The sequence below is a fragment of the Labrus bergylta genome, chromosome 22 (assembly GCF_963930695.1).
Source record: "Labrus bergylta chromosome 22, fLabBer1.1, whole genome shotgun sequence".
NCBI lineage: Eukaryota > Metazoa > Chordata > Actinopteri > Labriformes > Labridae > Labrus > Labrus bergylta.
The window spans coordinates 6,483,730-6,496,969 of NC_089216.1; the positions used below are offsets into that span (position 1 = coordinate 6,483,730).

The following is a 13,240-nucleotide window of genomic DNA, read 5'->3' on the forward strand; positions in this document are numbered from 1 at the left end:
ACATGGGAGGGTGGAAGTATCCATTTCTGCCGTGCCTGCAGCCACTCATCTGCCCGTATCCATCGCACGCTTTTACAGACACAGACACAACATGTGTTATTGAATATGCCGTATAAAGAAGTGGCCATTTGTTTTCCTGTTTATCTTCGAGATTGACAGCTAACAAACTTATGTTGTTGAAGGCTTTATCTATATCATCTTATATCAGGTGGCTGCACCTCTAGCTTCTTTCTCTTTTTCCACTTCTGCTTTGTATGCATTTTAAACAAACATGGTAATGAGTTGGATATTCTGCTGGGTCAGTTTCAGACAGGCAGACAAGAATAGCTCGCTGCCTAAACGGCCGTACTGTCCTAACATTTTCTACTACTTTCAGTAGGCTGAGAAGTGAAAGCCTACATAGAACTGTTAAAAGAGGTTTTTACTGACTGACACTATTCACTCATGTTTAGGAGAATATCAGCAAGAGACAAGGAGAATCACACAGTCCACAGCTTCCACAAACTGTTAAAGAGCTGGCGTGTGTCTGTAGCGTTACCCTCTCTGTATCAGTATATTCTGCTCATTTTCAGACACTGGAAATACGATCTCACCATCAGAAGTTGTTTTTTTTTCAGACCAGCAGTAAAAATGCAATAGTCTCGTTATGGTCAAAGCTGAAGAAAAACTATAGAGCAACCCAAATGGCATCTAACTGCATATCAACATCATCTGAATACTGAAAGAGTGGACAGTAAATGAAGATGACTGAAACAAGCTCAAAATATACTATAGGCCTACTGCCTGCTACCATAGACTGTAAATATTACTACACATTCAGTCCGACGGAAAGCGTGATGGGACATGTGTTTATGTGGTAGCCTACTGTGTTGTTGAAAGTCTATGTTTTTTTTTTGTTTTTTTTTATCAAAATGTCAAATAGAAAAAAAAACATTACATATGGACTAAGTAGCCTAATGGTCAATTATAAACATTTTTTATTGCGCATTTTTACTTTACAGTCTATGATTTTTTTTTACACTATAACCTCAAAAGAGTTTCAACTTTGCCTTAAATCACAGTACGTTTCCTGGTTACTACGTTTCCATGACAACGATGGAGCCTGTCAACAAATCCGGGAAAAAGAAACGTGGGAGACGTAAAAATCGGTAAATAACATGAAAGTTTATGCAAGCTCGTACATTTATTTAAATGTTACTTCAGCCTTAGCCTCCAGGTGTTTACATAAATCATGTTATGTTTGTTGTATTGGCTGTTTTAATGATTTAGCCGACTCACCGTACATGAAAGTGAATTTGTGACACTGAACAATGGTCCGGTTTCGTTATTTCAAAGTGTTCGTCGTTGGGTCTTGTAGTAATAAGTCACCCTTCATACTTTGTACATGACGTCATTTCATAGGAAACGTACCCGCAGAGATCCTGCAGACGCGCTCAGGTGTCCAGATGTTGATGAAGGCAGCACAGAGAAGCTGGAAGTCATCGTGGACACTGTGGTAGGTTCAATAACATAACAGACTGTTGGATTGTAAACTTATCTTACTTCTGTGTCATAGACATTATAGAGAAAATTATTATGCTGTTTGTAAAAAAGTATCTCTCTCCAAATTCTTAATGAAAACAAATTAAACAACATATACAACACTGAAGGGAAATGAGCCAGAAAAACTGGTCAGAAATAATTTCTTAAAAAGGATACCTTGATGCAATTAATGTGGTTCAGAATTATTCTGAAGTCCTTGGTGGTATTTTACAAAATTAAAATGTGAAACTATAATTTAAAAAAAAAAAAAAAAGTCTTTCTTTCAAAAAAAATAAAGTTGAACTGGGAATGATGTATTTAACAGCAGACACTTTCACAAAAGGGAAATAACTTAAAACGATACAAAATTAATTACATTTCCACACGTGCACTCCTCAAGGTCCTTTTTCTTTTCAAAGCAGAAAGCAAAAATGTTAACGTTCAATAATAGGCTCACTCAATTTAAGCCATGTCAAAGGAAAGCACACAGAACTGCATCCCTACAACAATTAAAAATCCTGTGTTTTTACTCATTTGAAAGAACAAAAAGTGTGTAGTGAAAGGTCGTTTAGTTCTGACAGTCAGGACACTTCCTCTCACAGGTCAAAAAGAACAGTTCATTCATAATAGAGAGCATCATTAAAATGACGCTTTGTGTTTTTTTGGGGGGGGTTTTAACCTCCAGGGTCTCTCAGCCCTTCACATGGCCTGCCTTTGTGGCCAGCTGGCTACCATTCGGCTCCTCCTGGACGCCAAACCGGAGTGGGTCAACAGCAGAGATCAGCAGGGTCGCCGGCCCGTCCACATGGTCCTGTCCTCCCCGAGCTCCCCGAACACCTCCTCGTGCGTCAGATTCCTCCTGGAGCGCGGCGCTGACGTCACTGTGTAAGCATCGTCTTCTCTGGATGAAAGCTTCACGTTGTTCTTTTTGGTTTTTTTTTAAGTTTAGGAAGCTTCATTTGCTCGATTACAGATGCTTCTTCTTTTTTTTTTAAATGAATTCTGTCAGCTGGATCCAGTGGCATCCAGCTGTTGCAAGTGCACACTAAAAGCTTAGGAGTGTGAAAGTAAAGTTATGATTACAATGAGATGATGATGAAAGTTTAAAGCGGCTGCTGCGAGGGATAATGATGATACCACTGATGATTATAATGACAAACATGATGAAGATGATGGTGATAAAGCTTCTTTTTTTTTTCCTCTGATGTAACTAGGACCTCCGATTCAGGGGTGACCCCGCTGCACCTGGCTGCCTCTGAAGGTCTCCTGGACTGCGCAGAGATCCTCGTGCGGGCTGGAGCAGATGTCTCCGCTCGGGACAGCATGGGAATCACTCCTCTGAATTTCGCCCGTATCTTCTGCAACAGGAAGGTAGCAAGGTACCTGAAAGAATACTTCATAACACAATTCAAACTTTCCCATTAACATGTGTCGATTATTTAAAAGACGTATTTGTGTTTGCTGTGTAGGTATCTGAAAAGCTGCATTTGGCAGAAAGAGAAGGACAAAGAAGTGAAGGAAAGGAAGCTGGTGCAGGAGTTATACAGAGATCTTGTGGACACGGTCAAACTGAACGACCTCAATAAAAAGGTTGGTTCACAAACTGTCAGATGGATCAGAATGCCTTTCACTGTCAAAGGGAAGGGGGGTAAGGGAAGAGATAGGGGATACAAGTTAGTCCACATGGGGCACCAAATTCTGCGCACCAAATTTCCTCACGGGAGCTTTTAGTTTCAGATTTTCATTTCATTTCAACTATGTCTAAGAAACTCATAACACTTTCTCTGTCTCCATTTCCAGACTCTCATCGATGAGAATATTGCAGAGTGGGCAAACAAGAAAGGATTACCTCTCTTGAAGGATTTCTCCCCGAGAGTCCAGGTGAGCAAGTTTCACACTAAGTGCCTCTTATCAGATCAGGACAACTCCAATCTAAAAACCAGCAAAGAACCACTGGAGGGCCAGGAGGACAGGCCTAAAACACCTGCAGCCCCCTCCAGGCCCTGGTCGGTCTATAATGTTCTTCAGCCAGAGAGTCTCTGTGACAGAGACCCAGACCTCCGGGGCTCTGTCACACTGTGGGGGGACGGGCGCCGCGGGCTGCCTCAGTACAGCACAAAGTGGGACGGCACGCCTCGCCCTGCCCCTGACCTGCCTCTGGATGTCCTGGAGAGGGTGTTGTTCCCCAGGGCTTTCCCCTCCAGGATGGCCACCCCTCGGCACTTTGAGGCCCAGGACATCACGGAGGTCCAGCGCAGAGGAAACCCCCAGGGGCGGAGCACCTCCCCCTGGACAGAGGTGGCCATGCACCTGGTTGAGGTGTTCGAGTTCAGACACTACTCATCCCCTGATACTGTTCTCAAAGAGCTTAAACTCGACATATGTGAGTAGGGTGTTAAAAGACATGCATTAAAACTCAACTGGCATTGAAACGTTTCAGCCATTTTTACGTCTTAAGTCAGATAGAGATGGAAAAAAACAAGATTTGATAGATATAGATATTGGTAGTTCCAGGATTCAAGCTACTGTAAAGAACTTTCTGTTTTTTGACTTTGGTACATCCTGTGACTTAGTTTCTAATGGTCTGGTTTGCTTTAGTAGGTCATATGGAGTCATCAGTATTCATTTCAGACTGTTTCATAACCAGTTAAAAACTTCTCACAGGAGCTTTAAACTACCATGTGAGTAACCAGAGGGTTAGGAAGACATGTAGTGAATAGATACCAGGCTGTGTCCCCTCACCAATACAAGTTATTTTTCTTTCAAAATACTGAATCCAACATCTAGACTCGAGTATCCCCATAGCAGAGAGATTAAAAATGCATGCAATGAAATACTGTTGGCCAACATTTTACAAGCTTGAACTATAATGACACTCTCTGCTAGAAGCAAACTGTTCTGCATGATTATTTGACTAAAACCAGTTCATATCTGGGAGGTTCAGTGCAATATGAAATTGGATCAGCGCATTGAAAGGTTGATTTACCGAAACCAGTCTTGTAATGGAGGCTGTGATACTGATGCCAGTTTCTGTTTGAGAATAACTCAGTTCATTTGGAAGGTAACCAGTGGGCATAAAAGCAGATGTTTTCCTGAACAAAAAAAACCTCCTGCCAACACTCAACTTCTCCTCAAAGTGACAACATTAAAAATGTCACCTGCTCCAGACGCAGGGTGGACAATGGGGGTGAGAAAACCTCACTGAACTGGGTCACCTGTCACACCTGCAACCCCCCCTACACTTCCACTGATCCCCCCCCAGGGAAGCGACTCGGGATCCAAGTGAGGGCTTGTCAACAGTACGTTTGTTACTGCGAGGTGTGGCCTGTCAGTGAAAGGTGTGTGTGTGTGTGTGTGTGTGTGTGTGTGTGTGTGTGTGTGTGTGTGTGTGTTTTGAGGTTTTGTCTTGTACTTCATGAAGAACTTCACACCTCAGCAGGGGTAAAAGGTCATGCCTCTACTAGATGTGCCCACTGTGACTTCAACACACAGGATTTGGATTTTACAAAGCTAGACACACATATTCTTGATGGAAAAGGGTATTTAATTAAATTTCACATTCCAATTGTGTAAGTCACCTCATCTGATTTTTAAAAAAGGCGAAGATCAGCAGATCCATTTCTTCAAAGAATTTCTAACACAAAGCAGTAAAAAAAAAAAAAAAAAAAAAACATTTCATCTGCCACTTACTTCAACAAAATCTTTATTTTACAGTTGTGTGGATACCATCCTACAATGAATCACTCTGTAATTGGTAGAAAGAATGTCAGCCTCTTCAGGAGAAGTACTTCTTTGATATCGAACCACCTTGAGCAGCTTTTTTTTTTTTTTTTTGTCCGTGACACCTGAGAGCTTTCAGGAGTCTTCACCCGGGTTTGATCTTCAAAAATGTTTATTCACTTTGATGTCAGGTTAACTCAACAATCATGTAAAAAAAAAAAAAAAAAATCACTTTATTTTGGCTGTGATTTAAAAAATAAAAAAGGAGGGTGTGTTGCAGACTACAGTGCTGGTGATGAATGAATGTGTCGACTTAAAACAAAGAGAAAAAGAAAGTGCGTTTTTGTTGCCGCTTATAAATAATCCAAATGACATTTTTAAGGAGTTTTTAATTATACGTTATCCATCTCTACGTGTCTTCATCAGCACATTTTTTTTAATGATGCGATGTGACAAGAGCACTTTTAGCATGCAACACCTTAAAACTGGAAAAGGACTTCTGTATCGAGCTGATTCATGACAACTTCACTCTGTTTGAGGTGATCTCCGCGAGAACCGTCCGTGGCATTTGGCCTTCAGCTTTCTACGATCACGTGGCACCAAAATCAAAGCTTTGACATCAGGAGTTAGAAGTACCTTAAAGCTGTCTCATCTATCTCTGCTTTTTTCCTAGATTTTCAAACGCTACTTTTGTGTATAAAAAGTACAAGCGTGAGACCTTAAAAAAAACACAACAGACAGCAGGCGTCTTAAGAAGACGTCTGATGATTTATCTGCCAAAAGTGAAAGTTGACAGGTTTCTGTTGGTTGATAACGTCAGACCCTGCACACAAATATTGAATTACCAAAGCTTTAAAAAAAAAATGGAGAAGTCCAATGTAACAGTTAGAAAGCATTGCGCTACAGAGAAGATCACCGCGGGGAGGTCTCTAGTAGATGTTATTGGTAGTCAGTAAACACACGCAGACAAAAAGAGAGACCAACGTGGGCTGCGTGAACTCATCCAGCACAAAGCTCTGTCCTGTTCATTGGTCCGTCTTCCTCCAGTGCGCTTCCTCCACGTTGGCCACTGCTTCAATTTAGTCCCTTCCAGAAACTCTCTTTTTGATTTCACAGTCCTTCCTGCTTCCCATGAACGTACACACACTCATACACACACACATATCCGACCCTCGAGGCTGCATCCCAGGTCCGAGCGCCCTCAGTACATTTTCTGTCGGCTGGGCAGCACCGCCTCCTTTAGGAAGGAGAAGACGAGGAGGATCCCAGACCTCTTCCCCCTCTTGCCCTTCGTGAAGTAATTAGACACCACGTCGTCTAGAGGAGGGGGAGGGGGAGAGAGTTTATGATACCATCCATTTATTGTCCACACACTACGCCTGCATTATGTTTATTAAAGATTAAATATAATACAATGATCCCGTCCAGGTTTTTCTGACCTACTGTGCTAATGCTAGCCCGGATCTACAGTCTCGTCTCTACCGACTGATTCAACTGGTCAGAATTAGCACGTAAGCTAAAACTGTCATGTAGCTTTAAAGGACTTTAACTGCATTTGTCTTTTGTCAGAGAAAGTTTACAACAGAGAAAATTCACATGAACATGCCCTAAAGGAAGAACAATAACTCAAAAATCAGCAAAAAAAAAACATTTTTGTCAGTAGCCGAATAGAAGTCAAAGCGAAGAAATATGGTGAACAAAAACATAATTTAGATTTAGGGTTGAAAAAAATAAACACAAATCTAACCGTTTCTTTGTAGCATCTAAGCTGTTTTAAGACTATTTTGGAAATGGAGGATTTAAGGAGCAGGTTAATGCACCAAAAGACCAGATTTCCAAGTGATTACAATGTAATTAATTTCATCATTTTTTTTTTTTAAAATGAGGATAAGAAACTGAAGAATCTGCTAAGAAACTTGGAAAAGAAAAAAGCTCTGAAGGCTGAAAACATCCGTGTCAAACTTCAAAAGTTCTTCAAAAGTGTTGAACACTCGATGCTTGAATGACTGACTACCATCAATACTGCGTCCAGCAGCACACTTGAGAATTTAAAAAAAAAAGAGCTCACCTCCTTGTTGCATGGTGGACGGAAGCACATTTTCTCCCGCTGACAGTGACACAAAGAAGGCGAAGGGGATCACCCACAGACAGATGGTGAAGTATGCCAACACCTTGACGTAGGTCAGGAACAAATGCAAGATTATAAGATTAGTAACAGGGAGTTATTTGAATTGAGAAAATATTCCCTAATTTCTAAAATAAAGTGATTACATCAGAGACTGAAATGAATGTACCTCTGAGAAGGGATAATACTCTTGTGCAAAGAACTGGAAGGCCATATAATGATTCACCACCACCAACACTGTAGAGGATGAAATAGATGTTCATATAACTGTTAGGGTCATGATTTGAGGTTTTAGGTTTCTATCCCAATTTTTCTCTCTTTTACAAAATAATTAAACAATTGCGGTAAAGCGAGCGTCTGTGCTACTCACCGCAGGAGAGGATGAAGTTTGGGGAGCTCAGCAGAATGTATGGGAACGTCTGCAGGAGGCCGAAGTACACCAGGTTGGTGAAGAGGCCGACGCCCACCATGAACACAGGGAAACCTTCAAAAACATAGAGACCTGCCAGCACACCTGTGGAGAACTGGAAACATTCACACAAAAATCAGCGGGGTCTTTTCACTACACATTAGACTGCAGTAAATTCTTAAATAGAAAAGAGAATGGCTTCTCTGTGTACTCACCAGTATCATGTACTTTATTATTCGACTGGTGGCTACTGTGTATTCTTCTATTAGTTCTGCCAAGTAGTACAGGCCAGCAGCTGAAGACAAAGAGAACGTGAAGATTCTTAGGAAAACAACTCATTTTAAAAATACATATAAAAAAAGGTAACTTTAAAGGTTATACACTTCACCATGTTTTTCTAACACTAGTATGAGTCCCTAGTCTCTCTTCGAACCCCCCTATTATGAGAAAAGTCCATCCTCTCCATCTTTTGCTTACTCCACTTTTCAGAAAATGTGTTCTCAAACAGGCCGTTTGGAGATTTTCCCTTTGTGACATCACAAAGTGCAGTAACCCCTCCCCCAGGTGGGTGACTCTCCCACAGCTAGGTGTTTGTTCTGCCCTCTGAGTCTGCCTTCTCATCGTTAACAATAGGGCATAGTGCAAGAAAGACAAGGCACCCAAAGCCCTTCCAGAGAGGGGGCGTGGTCAGACACAGAGCATTTACATATTTAAAGGTACAGACACAGAAACAGCCTGTTCTGAGCAGGGCTGAAATAGAGGGGTTTTTATTCATGATGAAATACAGGATCAGAGTGGATTTAGAACAAGAAACTTCACAGACATGTTTCGGGGAGATCTGAGACTTATTTAAACTGGTTGAAAAGGAGAATAATATAAGACCTTTACATTTTTTGCAACAATTTATTCCTAGTAGATAAAGTGAGCTGAGCTGCTACCACGACTAAGTCCAGTTATCATTATCATTTAAAACATTATTAACTGAGTCATTCAACAGATTTTTATTAAGAACACTCGACAGCAAATCTGAGTTAAAGAACAAGAATAAAAGAACATCAACTTGATCAGACGGTCCAGACTCCGGGAAACAAACTTTCAGTACGTGACAGTTTTCTATTTTTTTGTGCCAAAGACAAATTTCAGCCAGTATCAAAAAGACTTCAAGATTCAATAGCTTGCACTTGTCAACAGCCAAGGAAAAGCATAAAAAGACAACAAAGGAAAATAATATCAGTTCAGTCGAGCAAGTAATCAAAAAACACCTTCAACACAGACACAGCCCACAGTTATCCAGCTTATGAGGAATGAAGGCCAGCACAGCCTGAAAAGACCAAACTAGTCAGAACTTGTATAGCCAAGAGCTGAAAAGGTGAAGGCTGAAAGAGCAGAGGCTCTTCGGGAGTCTGAGAGCTTCATCACGCCAAGGCAAGCCGTACTTTCTCCAAGACAGAATCAAAAGAAAGAGAGAAAAATAGTGACTGCAGATTGCTTTGCTCTTTTGGCCTCTGGTAGCGGGCGGATAAATCCCAAACTTGTGTTCGTCCTGTCAGCACTGGACAGCCAACACCGAAAAAGTCAAATATTAAACATTTTTTAAAACCAGTGGTGCTTGATGGATTCAACAGAGGACCATAGCTTAAGAATACATCACGAGCGTTGTGATCAAGATTAGGCAGGATGAAAGGAGACAAAACCTATAGAGGGCTACAGGTTCATCTTTTCTCCATTAGCAGTTTGGTTCTTCAGTCAGTCCTTATAAGTACAGCTTCATGAGATGTGGGTACACCTTTCATATTGACCCTCATTTAGGAAATGAGACTGAAGGCACTCACAGGCTACATAAGCTCTTTCTTCTAGCTCTATTTACAGAATCCTGCTGTTGCAAAATCACAAAGCCGCTTATAACAAACAACTAAACTCCGACAAACCGTTTAGGCTATTTATATATTTAAAGTATTCTTTAATGGTTAATAAACCAATGGCTAACACTTAACACATGATTAATAAACCACTGATAACGTCGCTGCAGGTTGTGAGGAATCTTTTTGGTTTTTAACCTTTTTATTTGGTTATAATGTAGTAATACATTTTGGTAATCCTTTGATTAATACTCTGAGAGGATACGTTCGCAGTAATAAATGTTACGAGGTTAATACAAAAACAGAATTAGAGTCTACTGCTACAAAGCAAATCAAATGTCAAGCTGCAGTAAAAACAATCCGCCCAAGAGATTTTTACAACCTGATAAAACAAAAGTTGTGTTTACTGATTTATTATAGATAGATAGATAGATAGATAGATAGATAGATAGATATGTTATTGATCCTGAGGGAAATTCAAAGCATCCAGTAGCAGGTTACAAAGACATGACATGAAACATTTGTTACAAATTAAATCACAAAACCGACGCCCCCCCCTCTCATACATATATTAACCTGAAAAAAGATTTAAAGAATACCTCTAGATGAATCAAACTTAAACTGTGCAATTAAAAAAATAGACTTATACAAGAAATGTACATAACACGTGCAGGGATAAAAAAATATATGTGACATTTAAACAAGAACCTATAAACAGTTTAGGAAAAAAATCTGTAATTAAACCTGAATATAAAAAATTAAATTAAATTAAATAAAAAATAAAAAAACGTAACATATAAAGCAAAGGTTAATGTTTTTATAAAGCCATTTGTTTCAGCCGGAGTTATCCTATAAGTATCGGTGCCATACTTTAACTAATGTGGTTTGTCACACTACCCACATGACCTGCTTCATTATTATCATTACTAACATTGTATTATTATTATTATTGTTATTATTTAGCATCAATATATATATACATATATGCTATACATTCTATATATTTTTATTATATTATTATATTAGTCTATATTATATAACATTTCATTATATTACACTATATTGTTCATATTGCACTGTATTATATTATATTATATTATAAGTAGTCACTTTATCTTGTCATTATCTGCAAATACTGTCTCAACTCCCTGCATAGTTAACTTCATCATTCATTTTGTACTTGTATATACCCCCTGTTTTTATTTATCTTATCTAATTTATTCTGTTCAATGTATATTTTGAGCTTACTTACTTTCTATCCAATCCTTGTCAATGACACCATTCTGTTTTTTTATTTTAATTACAATGTTAATAGTTTTAGTGCAGGACAAGAAAAGAAAAACAACACCATATGGCCTAGTTTCTTACTTTCAGTGATGCAAGGCCAACATCGAAAGTAAAAGAAAAAGAAAGACTCCCTAAATAGCTGACACTGACAGGTGAGCCACACCTGACAGCTGCAGCTGCTGTGACGTGGCCAGGTAACTAACAGAACAGACAACGTGGACAGACAGACTGCCTCTTTGTCGAGTTCACCCAAAAAAAAAACCCTTAAAAGAATAAAGGTTAGTCGTGTTTAAAGGGACAGAGAGGCTTCTTTATGTTGGACGCCATGGAAACATGTCATCGAAGAAATAATTACGAATGCATAAATGGATGCAAAAATCAAAAATAACAACACAGCCTCCTTTTTTGTTTTCCCACTTTTTCACAATGTGACGTTTTTATAAACATGTATCTACGTTGCACACAGAGAGGCTAACTCCTGCTCCGAGGCTTTATCTGACAAGCTGTGCAGGAAGGCACTTTCTGAACTAACCCACTCGTATGTTGTTTATTCCTGCTGGTTTAACATGCATTTAATTACAACCACGTTGATATTAGTGCTTGTGAAAACGGTGTCACATTTAACTTGAGTACATGGTCCGCTAGCGTTTAAACAGCAGCAGCTACGTGTGCAGGCACTCCCAGCATGCACTTACCTATTGCTAGAGTGACGAAGGATATCTGGATCACCAACGACAGCCAGCTGAGTAAATAAATAAACCACATCTCTCTGCATATGAAACGACACACACACACACAAAAAAAGAAAAGTATACAGGAACCAGCTAGCAGGGTGCTAACTAGCAGCTGGAGCACCGGTCAAAGTTCCTCCTCTGGTGCTTCAGGCTGAGGAGAGCAACAGAGAGGAGCTGCACTCAACGAGAAGAAGGGTTTGTTTTGGTTGTAGCACCACCTGTGGTTGGAGGACAAAAGCAGAAGTCCCACTTAAATATATGTGGTTTGATTTAGATATTGTGTGTACTTTCATGTATCTTTGCATGGGCTGCTTATACTGCTGCCTATAATGTTTCTGTTGTTGTTTTGATGTTGACATTATCAGACTTTCTTTATTGTCATTCAAACTTGTACTTTACGGTGCAGATAAGAACAACATTTCGTTGCATTTGGCTCGTTGTAGTGCAGGATAAAAAAACAGCAGCAAGTATTCACATAGAAAAATAGAAAAATAAGGTGCAGATATAAATAGATATAACAACAAAAGCTATGTATAAAATGACTATACAGATAAATATATTGCACGTTTGTGATGTATGTTATATTGTATTTTACAGTCCTGTGTGGGGGTTTCAGGAGGAATGGGAGGGATTCTTTTTTTGTGTTCAAAATTATTATTCATATAATCATTATTTGCTCTGTGTTCTTCTGTTTGAATGCTGAAAGTCATTCCTTTATTCACTTCCTGTACTGTGCACACCTCTTTTTTTTTAAATCAAACTTAGGGTTCAGTCTGTTGTCCTAGGATGCGTCAACAAGTTCCATGTTTGTGTGTGATGTTTTATCACGATCTGATGTTTCATCTGTGACCTTCAGATGTAAACTAGCTCTTACCGAACTCCTGTACGATGTTTTTATGTTTTCATTGTGAAACACTACAGGACGGTCATTTTAGAGACGACGGGGTGCTCTTACCCCAAAATCCCTTATTTAACAATTTTTCAAAGACTTGAAGTTTGGATGCTAATGACTACATGTCTCATGTTGCTTCTGCGGAGTCAAAATTGACGCAACTTTGAAAAAAAAAGAAAAAAGAAAGACGCGGACAAATTCCCATTATTGGAACAGAAACCATGAGAAACAATCAATTTTATTCACCCCATTTTCCCATTTCTGGTAGTTTTCACTTGATCTTTAGTCTCAAGATAAAAAAAAAACATATTTTCTTGTGATATTGGGATTACTAAACTAACTATAACTAACTATACTGAACTATAAAACAAAACGACTGGACACTGTGACAAGTGGAACACTGCCATGAGGCCATTAGGCGTTTTCCCATTGCAGGAACTTTTTTTTTTAAAGATTTATTTTTGTGCCTTTATTAGAAATTATTCTGAAATCAGGGAGAGAGAGATTGGGGAATGATATGTGGGAAAGAAGCCACAGGTCAGATTCAAACCTGGGCCGCCCGCGTGGAGGACTTCAGCCTCCATACATGGGGAGCGTGCTCTAACTACTGCGCCATCAGCGCCCCAGGAACTTTTTCATAGTTCTAGGAACCGTTGGAACCCTCCTCCTTTTTTATTCATTCCACACCGCAGG

At 39.6% G+C, this 13,240-nt stretch overlaps 2 protein-coding genes across 2 annotated transcripts; one reads left to right on the forward strand and one right to left on the reverse strand.

Moving 5' to 3' along the window:
• Positions 1-1,095: 1,095 nt before the first annotated feature.
• Positions 1,096-4,511, forward strand: ankrd53 (ankyrin repeat domain 53). Its single transcript, XM_020640329.2, has 6 exons — positions 1,096-1,148; positions 1,402-1,495; positions 2,207-2,406; positions 2,736-2,900; positions 2,991-3,111; positions 3,322-4,511. Exons 1-6 carry the CDS (start codon positions 1,096-1,098, stop codon positions 3,910-3,912), a joined length of 1,224 nt encoding a protein of 407 aa, XP_020495985.2. The 3' UTR covers positions 3,913-4,511.
• Positions 4,512-5,207: 696 nt separating this feature from the next.
• Positions 5,208-11,812, reverse strand: tex261 (testis expressed 261). The gene is made up of 6 exons (XM_020640292.3): positions 11,617-11,812; positions 7,991-8,070; positions 7,737-7,890; positions 7,536-7,603; positions 7,310-7,412; positions 5,208-6,558 (listed from the first exon to the last, which is right to left on the reverse strand). Exons 1-6 carry the CDS (start codon positions 11,684-11,686, stop codon positions 6,443-6,445), a joined length of 591 nt encoding a protein of 196 aa, XP_020495948.1. The 5' UTR covers positions 11,687-11,812; the 3' UTR covers positions 5,208-6,442.
• Between the last annotated feature and the right edge of the window lie 1,428 nt (positions 11,813-13,240).